General features: G+C 48.8%; 1 protein-coding gene across 1 annotated transcript in view; it reads right to left on the bottom strand.

Annotated features, from left to right (window-relative positions):
* The window catches only part of pdcd11 (programmed cell death 11), a 73,487-nt gene that overhangs the window by 21,789 nt on the left and 39,676 nt on the right, over positions 1-12,022 (bottom strand). The window contains exons 21-26 of the mRNA XM_059947207.1: positions 10,395-10,912; positions 7,317-7,379; positions 5,991-6,093; positions 4,867-4,956; positions 3,614-3,716; positions 1,342-1,519 (exon numbers count right to left, since the gene is read on the bottom strand). Coding sequence (XP_059803190.1) covers positions 1,342-1,519; positions 3,614-3,716; positions 4,867-4,956; positions 5,991-6,093; positions 7,317-7,379; positions 10,395-10,912 — 1,055 coding nt within the window. The remainder of the gene's footprint in view (positions 1-1,341; positions 1,520-3,613; positions 3,717-4,866; positions 4,957-5,990; positions 6,094-7,316; positions 7,380-10,394; positions 10,913-12,022) is intronic.

Raw genomic sequence — 12,022 nt, 5'->3', positions numbered from 1 at the left:
TGGAGAGGTCTCAGCCAGGAGAGTCTTCACTCCTTAGTCTACATTACAGTATTTGCTCTGCCCACCACTGCATAGTGACCACAGGGTGTACTGTGCTCCCTTGCCCATACTGCTCCAACACCACCTAAAAAAAAACTACCATCGCCACCAACAAGGGAAGCCAACAGCAGGTCCCCCCAGCTCACATGTGCCCGTGGCTTGGAAATACAAACTCATCCTGCTGCTCTTCCAGACACCCTTTACCAACTATCCCTACAGCTTCTCCTCCTTTCTCCGCTCATATACATAGTGAACTTTAGGAACCAGTCAGCACACGTGGTGCCACCTTACTGGAAGCCCAGCTGGGCGGGTGGGAAAGGGGCTCGGTTTGCTGTTGGGGGGGGGGGGGGTTGTCTGTGTGTGTGTGTGTGTGTATTGTTCTGCTGAACACTGCAGGCATGCTTTGATGGTGCTGAATGTGTGGGAACACTCACAGGCTGCCCCCGGCACATTGTTAGGTTGTACTGGTTGTTAACACAGGCGATGCATTTCACTGTAGGTTTCGATTATACATGTGATTGATAAATTAATGAACCTGAATCTGGAAAGAGTGCAACACTGACCCCTGCTGGCACAGAGAGAATTGCAGCACCAGAACACTGGTGCCCTCCCTGAGCTCCTGGCCGCTCCAGCTGTGTCACCCCAGATTCCTTGATGCAGATGTGCAGCACCCACATCCCCCGCACTGTGATGCTCCCCTGACAGAGAGACTCTGGTCATAGAATAATATAGCACAGTACAGGTCCTTTGGCCCATGATATTGTGCCAAAATTTTAACCTATTCTGAGAGCAATCCCATCCTTCTCTCCCACATGGCCCCCAAGTTTTCTAACACCCACATGCCTAGCGAAGTCCCGAATGTATCTGTCTCCTCTACCAACCAGGCACTGCATTCCACGCACTTACCACTCTCAGTTGATATTCCCCCCTTCATATCAGCCATTTCCATCCTTGGAAAAAGCCTGTGTGTGTGTCCATTCTATTTATGTCTCCTCTTAACATCAAGTCACTTTTCACCCCCCTTCTCTTCAAAAGGAAAATCCCCACTTGCTCAACCTACCCTCCTAAAACATGCTCGCTGGTCCATGTAACATCCTAGTAAATGTCCTCTGCACCCTCTAAAGCTTCCACATTTTTCCCACAATGAGGTGACCAGAATGGAACACAACACTGCAATGTGGTCAAACAGTGTCTCCAGACTGGGAGCATGAATCAGTCAGGGAGGGGTAGTACTGGCCACCAGAGCCAACAGGAGTGGACGGTGCAGTCGGCCACCCCAGGCCCCAGGGCTCCAACACCCACCTGACAAGGCTGCCTGGGACGAGTCCCTCCAGCGGCGACTCGCTGTACGAATCCGCCAGGTCGCACAACCCTGCCCGGCCGGTCTTCCCGAGGGGCAGGCCAACGACTACCCCAATGCCCGGGAGGACTTTTTTAATGGTGCCCAGAGTCACTGACCCTTCATCCAGCGAGCACAGACCTGGGGAAGAGAGTTTCAGGAAGTTACTGATTTAGCAAAGCACACAGGCCCAAAACACCCAAAGAGTCACAGCAGGGACCATCCAGCCTCATCCCCAGCTGAGGTTGCAGGGGCAGAGCCAGTGTGGGAAATGCAGCAAAGCAAAGGTTAAAATGGTGCGCTAACAGAACAGAACGCACCTTGCCTTTCCATGCTTACAGTCACAGTTAAGACGATGAGCAGTGTGCAGACACTGCAATCACCCAGGCTGAACATGGCCCTTGAAAGCCTCGTTCTTGCACAGCCTTTCTGTTTAAGCCTGGGAACCAATGTCACCAAGCGTACCAAGACGAGGTAAAGATGCAAATGAAGGATTCTCTTACTATTGATTAGTTATTTGGCTAATTTTCAATTATTATTGGCTTTATCACACTGATTATTAACATCCGATATGTGCATTATGATTGGCACTTAAATGAGGAAATTTAGAAGTGCACAAGTTTCTACTTGATGCATGTTTGTGCTCATTAGTTAATTCTGAATAAATACAGCATTTCTTTGTTCAAACTTCAGAACAGTTTGCTGACAGGGGCTATGCCGTTCCTCTTGTACACAACTGAATAAAGAGTAATTGAGGCACGAGTGCAAAGCCGTGACCACGGGAACCGGGGAAGGCTTTAGATCAGGGGCTCCCAAGCTTTTTTATGCCAAGGACACCCACCATCAACCACGGAGCCCAGATTGGGCGCTCCTGCTTAGAGATGTACAGAAACCGAACAGGGGCTTTTGTGTAGTGTACCCTGAGGAAAATGCTCACCCTACCCTCTCTGGCAGTGCAGTCAGCCAGTCTCTTAGTTTGGAGGCAGAGCCCCTCCAGTAACTGCCTTCACTTCCTACTGCCCATCTCCCTCAATCAGTTCCACAGCCACCGGGGGACAGTGCTGGGAGGTGTGTGTGTGTCTACACGCCAGACACCAGTTCCACAGCCGACAGCTCACTCCCGATTCTCAGAGACCCTTCACCCCGAACACAAAAGACCATAACGGACAGAAGCAGAATTCGGCCATCTGGTCCATCGAGTCTGCTCCGCCATTTGATCACAGCTGATTTATTATTCGTTCCAAACCCCACTCTCCTGCCTTCTCTAGGGTCATAGTCATTAAACAGTACAGTGTAGAAACAGGTCTTCTGGCCCACATAATCCGAGCAAACTGTAACTCTGTCCAGTCCATCAACCCACACCCGGATCATGGTTCTTCACACCCTTCCCATCCATGTGCAGTACAAATCCAAACTTCTCTGAAATGTTCCAATCAAATCTACATCCACTATTTCTGCTGGCAGCTCGTTCCACACTCACACCACCCCCTGAGTGAAGAGGTCCCCCTCTCAGATTCCTCTTAAATATTTCACCTTTCACTCTAAACCTATCACTTCCAGTTCCAGTCTCACCCAACCGGATTTACCCAACGTACACCACTCATCACTCCGTATACCCTCTATCAAATCTCCCATTCCCCTGCACTCCAGGGAATGAAGCCCTAAGCTATTCTACCTTTCCCGATAACTCAAATTCGCTATAAATCGACAACTATGAATAAATCTAGTGATCTGGGGCGGGGGGGTCGATGCGCCCGATCGATTTTGCTTGGTTTTTGTGTGGGAGGGATTCGGGAGTTGGAATGCCTGTTCCGTTTTCGCTCGTGTTTTATTTTTGCAGGGAGGTGGGATTTCGGGTTTGATAATTGTGCTGCCTTGCCTTTCTTTCTTGGTTTTGTGGCTACCTGGAGAATTGAAACATTTCGAAGTTGTATGCTTTGATAATAAAGTGAATCTATCAACCTCCCACTTTTAATACCTCCAGTGACTTGGCCAATGATTATTTGTGCTCAACCGCAATATCCTCCCCACCCTATACGTTCCTATATCCCACCCACACACAGAAACCATCAGCCCTGTCCAGCCCCTACACTCCTCACCGTCTGACCGTAGGATATCTGGTGTTCAGCAAGGTTTTAAATAAAAACTCAGGCCATCAGATTAAACACAGTATCAGCTCCTCCCTCCACCCATCTGTCCCATCCACCCCATCAAGTAGTTTGTGCTTGGCCTTACCTGTGAGTGAAAGAGAGAGCCTCGCCCCTGTACTATCTGGGCCGATCACCGTTGCAGTCAGCGCCTGACCGGGCTGGAATGCTCGCTGAGGGTGCTTCATACACTGATAGTGAGGGACAGAAAGAAAAATCTTTTAGCAGACACTCATACAACAGAATCAGGCTTATTATCACTGACAAGTGTCGTGAAATTTGCTGTTTTTGTGGCAGCACCAGTGCAAGACAAAAAGTTACCATAAGTTACAAAATTAAACACATAACGCGAAAGAGGAATAGCATTGTGTTTGTGGGTTCAGAAATCTGAAGGCAGATGGAAAGAAGCTGCTCCTAAAGCACTAAGTGTGGGTCTTCAGGCTCCTGTACCTCCTTCCCAATGGTAGCAAAAAGAGATCATGTCCTGAATGGTAAGGATGCTTAACAAGTGATACTGCCTGCAAGGCACGCTTTGAGACAATGCTGTTTATGCTGAGCCAGACTGTGTTGCTGGAAAGGATCCACATCAAGTAACATACACTACAGGGTGCATCGAACACTTGAAAAGGATAAATGTGGAGGGCTGAAGGGGAAGAATGGAAGAATAAAAGGGATGGCACTGCATCTCACAGAGTGGATGTAGCAGGGGAAGTATAATTGGGTGACGCCTCCTCTCACAGCAAAGGTGAAGAGGGGAAGAATAAGGGGGTGACACCCTCTCACAGCACGCACGTAGTATCTTCCTGATCTGCAGGATCCAAAGCATGGGCTCATGTTTCATCCACAGATCCCAGGCAGGTGGAGCCAGACCCTTCCCACATCATTGACGGTGCACCGCCCATTTCCCCCCTCCTTACAACAGCACCAGCTGTAAGATCGGGGTTCAATTCTGCTGCTGTCTATAAGGAGTTTGTGTGTTCTCCCTGTGTCTGTGAGTTGTGGGTGTGCAATGTTTATATCAGAAGCATAGTAACACTTGTGGCAGTCCAGCACAATCTGATTTGATGTAAGCGACGTATTTCACTATACGTTTCGAAGTGACAAACAAATTGCTAATGTTCCTATATCTGATATCTGCTGGCTTCATTAAGAGGAACGTTTGGGAAGTTAGCGTGCAGCTTGCACAGGCTGAGTGGTCTCCCAGGCTTGCTGCAGAGCCACTGGACATTCCCAGTAGAGAGGGAATAGACAACCAACTGCTGACACTGAGATGTTAGCCTCCGAACCCCAAGGAAACGGTGGAAACACCCAGCCACTCACAGTATACAACCTGACACTCACCTTGTGACTGAGGGACAGCAACAGCTGCTCGACATTCCCATGGATATCGTGGGTCACTTCAACATCCAGGCACTGCTTGGCACTGTAGTACTGTGGACAGGAGAAAGGGCAGAACACACTGAGCCATGGTGGAGAATTACAGGACACACAATGGGGGAAAGAAGGTAACAGCTACGTGCAGAGGGAAGCTGAGTGAGCTGGACTTGAGGACCATGATCAAATAGAGTGGCTTTATCATCTGGGACAGCCTAATAGGCTCCAATCCAGTTGGGTTCAAAGTTCAAAGTAAATTTATTATTAAAGCACATGCAAGTTACCATATATTATTCTAAGGAAAGATAGAAATAAAATAGAATTTACCAAAAAAAAATCCTCCAAGGGACTACAACTTTATCATGGTTTGGAGGTTTGCATGCCTCAGTGACCTGGAGAGAACTACTGGCTGGAGCAGGGCTATATGCTTTGGCTCTTGGTAGGGTTACCCATGCCAAACAGGTCAAAGGGTAGAGGCCAAACTAAGACTGGTCCACGGGACCTCCAGATTTTTTTGGTGAGGGGGGGGGAATGGGGTTTAGCTCACTGCAAACAAACCTGATGGTCAAACAAAACTGTTAAGGAAACACTAACGAGGAATCCTTCCACTTCTGTGAGCGGGGCAGAAATGAGGACCCTGAACCACACCCGGGGCACAATAGAGAAGATGGCCAAGGACAGACAGTCGGACGAACGTCATTGCTACCTTAAATGCCGGTGGCATTACAGGCAAAAGTTCTTACAGAAAAAAAAACTTTATGTAATGTTAACTTTTGCATCTAGTCCTCCTACCATCGTTACCAGAACCCAGCGAGAAACAGCATCACCATTATCATGCAGTCAATGCCACCACCCCTGGGACCAACTCTCATCATCCAGTGTTCTATAACCCATGGGTCATGTGCCGGGACAGCCCTGACTCTCGAAAAGGCCACACTGGTAATTCTGTCACAAGGCAACTGTGCATTTCAGTGGGTAATCAACCTCAAAATGACTACATCACTGAAGCACAGTCCACAATCACCCCTCCCCGAAAGTGCACAGCACTACCCACCCTGAACTCAACACCAGAAAGACATCAGTGCCAGTACCCTGTACACGTAGCAGGTCAGTACTTGTCCGAGCTTGAAGGCCTGCAGCCTGTCCACCAGCTTCTCATCCTGTGGTACGGCGGTACGCTTCTCTGACAGTTTACTGGAAGGATAAGGACAGCAGAGGGAACAAGCCCACAGTTATAAGACTAGATCCAAGTTCGAATTTCACTTAAACTTTCCAGTAACTGGTTTGGGAATTCATGCTCCTGTGGCTCTCAGAATCAGGTTTATTATCACGGACATATTGCTCTACTGAACACTGTGGGCATGCTAGGTTAATGCAACAGACACTTTTCACTGTATAGATGTCCATTTGATAAAGGGAAGCTGATGAACGAAAGGCAGTGGATGTTATCAACATGAACTATAGCAAGGCATTTGACAAACTCATGCACGGGAGACTGGTCAAGAAGGTTCAGTCGCTGAGCATTCAAGATGAGGTAGCAAACTGGATTAGACATTGGGAGAAGCTGGAAAGTGGTGGTAGACGGTAGCCTCTGACTGGAGGCCACACCGCACGGATCAGAACTGGGTCTTTTTGCTTGTCATCTATATCAACAATCTGGATGATAATGTGGTGAACTGGATCAGGAAGTTTGTGGATGACACCAAGACTGGGAATATAGTGGACAGTGAAGAAGACTATCAGAGCTTGCAGCAGGATGTGAGCTCGATGTCAACGTTTAAGAGGTCTGGACAGGTACGAGGATGGGAGGGGTCTGGGTGCAGGAAACTTAAATGGTTTGGCACAGACTAGATGGGCCGATTGGCCTGTTTCAGTACTGTACTCTTCCATGATTTTATGGTGTTTGCACAACCTCATCCACATTCTCACTGCTGAACTCCCTCCATCTTACACTGATGTCTCCTGGTTCTGATCCCTGCCAGGTGTAGATACCCTAACACCCCATCAAATAGTTCACAATTCTAAAATCATCTGGTTCACCTTTTCAGAGAAAACTTCATCCAGTTGCTTCTCCCTCTACTGATGTCGCCTGAGCTGCTGAGTGCTCCCAGCATTTTCAGTTTTTATTTCAGCTTCAAATACTGTGCCATTTTGTGAACTGCCAGTCTGTTCAATTCTTCCTCTTCGTTTTAACCCACTGGCTCATGAATCTTCGAGTATACAAATTGAACTGAGGCGGGCACCCTGACCTGGCATGGATAAGCTGGCCGAAGGGCCTATTTCCGTGCTCTCTGACTCTATAGTGACTGAACATTGTTTTTACGTTGTGTGGACCTGGCTCGGTTACGGGGTGCACTCTGAATGCCCTGTAGAACCGCAGCACCAGACCCAGCGCTCGATACAACGCTGTCTCTTACCTGGGTCGCAGAGTCAGCACCGGCTGATTGACTGTGAAACCCGAGTGTGTGATGGGCAGAAACCTAGCACGACAGGGAGAGAAACGTCAGTCAGTCACAGAAAACACTGAGAAATTTGCTCTGCTAGGTCAGAGGTAAAGCTCCCCCCCCCCCCCCCCCCCCCCACCGGCATTTCAGGAAAACCCACCTACATTCCGCACGCAGCTTCATTCAGGGGCGGCACAGAGCATAGGGGCTAGCACAATGCTATAACAGCGCCAGCGACTCAGGTTCAATTCTGTTGCTGTCTATAAGGAGTTTGCACGTTCTCCCTGTGACCACATGGGTTTCCTCAATGTGTTCCCGTTCCCTCCCACATTCCAAAGACCAACTGGTTAGTAGGATAATTGGTCAGATGGGTGTAATTGGGTGGCGTGAGTACATTGGCTGGAAAGGCCCATTACCATGCTGTAGCTTTAAATAAATGTCTGCCTACACTGGCCCCAGTTGCCTGCATTGGGCCTCAGCACCTTTCCTGTCCAGGTACTTGAGCTCATCACCATGTCGCATCTCTAAATCTAAACCCCCGTGGTGTGGGAGACCCAACATGGAGGCAGTGCGTGGAGACACTCAGGAACCCCTACACTTTCCGAAGAACTGCAGTGAACTGCAACTCGGGACGTGCTCCAAACAGAGCACAATAAACTTCAAAGCTGAGTGAAGCAACACGGGATATTTGAGGCACCAGAAAAATCACACAGAGGAAACAGTGCTCAGCTCCCACTGCAGTAAACAGGGAGGAGAGCTCCTTCACGCTTGGGGTGGGGAGGAACACAGCACTGGGCTATAGGACGTGCTGCTAAACAGGGTCCTTCCTTTTTCCTCCGGAATCCGTAAAACATCTCGGTGCTGTACTGAGGAGTTGGGGGATTTTGCAGAGAAGGGGAATTCGGGGCTATGTGGAAAAGGGAAGATGGTGGAGCTGAGCCCACCGCCAGATCAGCCATGGTCTTATCGAACTGCGGAGCAGGCTCGACGGATCAGATGACCAACTCCTGCTTCTAATGATCACATCTCAATCAAAACCACCAAGGCAGGCTATCCTGTAAAGGAGACCAGGACATTGCTGACAATTCAGATTCAGGATCAGTTCCTGAAGATTGGAGAGTGGCTAATGTTATCGCACTTTTCAAGAAGGGAGGGAAGGAGAAAACGGAGAACTATCGCCCTGTTAGCCTAACGTCAGTCGTGGGGAAGATGCTTGAGTCCATTATTAAGGACGAAATAGTGGCACATCTTGATGGCAGAAATAGGATTAGGCCGAGCCAGCATGGTTTTACCAAGGGCAAATCATGCTTGACTAATCTGTTGGAGTTTTTTGAGGGTGTAACAAGGATGTTAGACGAGGGTAAGCCAGTGGATGTTGTGTACCTAGATTTTCAGAAGGCATTCGATAAGGTGCCACATAGGAGATTGGTGAGTAAAATCAGAGCTCATGGCATTGGGGGCAGGGTTTCAACATGGATAGAAAACTGGTTGGCAGATAGAAAGCAAAGGGTAGCAGTGAATGGGTGTTTCTCGGACTGGCTGGAGGTGACTAGTGGGGTACCACAGGGCTCTGTATTGGGACCACAGCTCTTTACGATTTATGTCAACGATTTAGATGAGGGCATTGAAAACTATATCAGCAAGTTTGCTGACGATACTAAACTGGGTGGCAGTGTGACATGCGAAGAGGACGTTAGGAGAATACAGGGAGACTTGGATAGGCTGGGTGAGTGGGCAGATACTTGGCAGATGTCATTCAATGTGAATAAATGTGAAGTTATCCACTTTGGAAGCAGGAACAAGAGGGCAGAGTATTGTCTGAATGGTGTAGAGTTAGGTAAGGGAGAAATGCAAAGAGACCTAGGAGTCCTAGTTCACCAGTCAATGAAGGTGAATGAGCAAGTGCAACAGGCAGTGAAGAGGGCAAATGGAATGTTGGCCTTTGTTACAAGGGGAATTGAGTACAAGAGCAAGGATGTCCTTTTGCATTTGTACAGGGCCCTGGTGAGACCACACCTGGAATATTGTGTACAGTTTTGGTCTCCAGGTTTAAGGAAGGACATTCTGGCAATTGAGGAAGTGCAGCGTAGATTCACTAGGTTGATTCCTGGGATGGCAGGGCTGTCTTACACAGAGAGATTGGAGAGATTGGGCTTGTACACGCTGGAATTGAGGAGATTGAGAGGGGATCTGATTGAAACGTTTAAGATAATTAAAGGATTTGATAGGATTGAGGCAGGAAATATGTACCAGAGGGCATGGATTGAGAATAAGAGGTCAGTTATTTAAAACAGAGTTGAGGAAGAGCTTCTTCTCCCAGAGAGTTGTGGAGGAATGCACTGCCTTGGAAGACGGTGGAGGCCAATTCTCTGGATGCTTTCAAGAAGGAGCTAGATAGATATCTGATGGATAGGGGAATCAAGGGATATGGGGACAAGGCAGGGACTGGGTATTGATAGTGAATGATCAGCCATGATCTCAGAATGGCGGTGCAGACTCGAGGGGCCGAATGGTCTACTTCTGCACCTATTGTCTATTGACAGTGACACACCACCTAGCGCCTATTCATTCAGTGTCACGTCCATCTCAGCGGGGTTATCTTTATTGTTTATTTTATTTAGAGATACAGTACAGAACAGGCCCTTCGAGCCGCACACCCCGATTTAACCCTAGCCTAATCATGGGGCAATGACCAATCAGCCTACTAACCGGTACGTCTTTGGACAGTGGGAGGAAATCAGAGCACCCAGGAAAACCCATGCCTGCCACGGGCAGGTCGTACAAACTCCTTACAGAGGATGCAGGAATTGAACTACTAACTCTGAAGTGCTGAGCAGGAATTGTGCTGCACTAACTGCTACATAAACCCTGGTGACTAATTAGGCATGAACAATAAACTCTGTTTAGCAGTCAGCACTAGCTTGCTCCAACCAGAGTGATGTAGTGATGTTACTATCCTGCCGTTGTGCAGATGATGTTGGTTCTCCCCCAACCCCAGTGCAGTATGGTCAAGCCGCAACCCACAGCTACCACCCACCCACAGCCACTTACTTGGGGGACTTTGTCTCTTTGGCTCCAATGACCTTTGCGGTCACCGTGTTGCCGATTTTCAGGCTCGACGTTGGAACCGTTCCTTCAGAGACGTGGTCGAGGATCTCTGAGGCGTGAACGAAGCCGGTCACCCCGTCCGGCAACGTGACGAAGAGGCAGGTCGGCCGCACCGACTTCACGGTCCCACTGACGACACTGCCGACGCACAGAGTATGCTGGACCTGGGGGGCTGCCTCCTCCGCCCGATCCGGAGGCTCGTAGTCTCGGTCTGGCCGCCGGCGTTTACCAGGTCCCCGGCTGGACAGCGGGATGCCCTGATGCTCCCTGCCACCTGCCTGAAGCTTCACGGACACTGTCTGCCCTTCGGAGAGCTTCTCCGAGTCGAAGTGGAATGTGTCGTTTAGGTGGGAGGCGATGGGAATGAAGGTGAGCTGCGAGGAGCCTGACAGAGATGCGACAGCGACGTCTGATGCCACAAACTGCACCACCGCCGACTGCGATGGAGCTCCCTTCTGCTGCTGCAGGAATGCATAACAGAGACACTATTAACTGCATATTGCTAACTCAGAAATCCCTTGCTAAATGTGAAAGCACAGAAGCCTACTTGGACCTGCACTGGCTCTTTAAAATCCCATTCCCCACCCCTGGATGCTACCTGGAATACAGGGTCTATGGGTCATAGACTTTAAACTTTGTACAAAACATATTACGACATAAACAGTAGGGAGAATGGAGTGATATTCCAGAGATGCCTGTCGGCACAGTCAGCTTTCAAAAGGAAACTGGACAACAGATCACTGAGAAAGAGTGGGATAAAATTACAGGAAGGATGTAGAAGCCTTAGAGAGGGTGCAAAGGAGATTTATCAGGATGCTGCCTGGATTAGTGAGGGTGTCTCACAAGGAGAAGTTGAACATGCCAGAGCTTTTCTCTTTTGAATGAAGGAGAACGAGAGGTGATTTGATAGAGGTATATGACATGATAAGAGGCATGACTGGAGGGGACAGCTGGCGCCATTTTCCCAGGACGGCAATGACTAAAATGAGCAGCCATAATTTTAAAGTGATGGTGAAGTGCAATATGGGGGCAAGATTGAAAAGGTTGATGAATACAGGACTGAAGGCATTACATTTGAATGCATGCCATGTACGGAATAAGGTAGATGATCTTACAGTGCATTTAGAGATCGGCAGGTATGGTGTTGTGGGCATCAATGAGTAATGGCCGAGAGAAGATTATAGCTGGGAGCTTAACATCCGAAGATACATATTGCATCAAAAGGACAAGCAGGTAAGCAGTGGGGCACGGTGTTTCTGTTGGCAAAAAGTTAAATTATAGGCTAGTTAGCCTGGCTTCAGCGGTTGGAAGGGGGTTAAGAGTGCATTATTAGGATGGGATTTCGGGATACTTGGAGGCACATGATAAAGTAGGCCAAAGTCTTTCAGGGTTCTTTTGAAGACCCAGACCTGGAGTTACACACTGACTTTGGTTCTCTGTGGAAATGGGACCCATTCTCAGGGCCTCACGACCGGCTGCTTTTTGATATGCCAAGGACACAGCCTGGAAGACTGGCGCGCCTTCAGGATGCCCGATTTTCCTGGCTCTGGAAACGGGCTGATCCAAGGCTG

Source organism: Hypanus sabinus, chromosome 22 (assembly GCF_030144855.1).
Source record: "Hypanus sabinus isolate sHypSab1 chromosome 22, sHypSab1.hap1, whole genome shotgun sequence".
Classification (NCBI taxonomy): domain Eukaryota; kingdom Metazoa; phylum Chordata; class Chondrichthyes; order Myliobatiformes; family Dasyatidae; genus Hypanus; species Hypanus sabinus.
The sequence above is the reverse complement of the archived record's forward strand: the minus strand, read 5'-3'. Positions and strand labels throughout refer to the sequence as shown.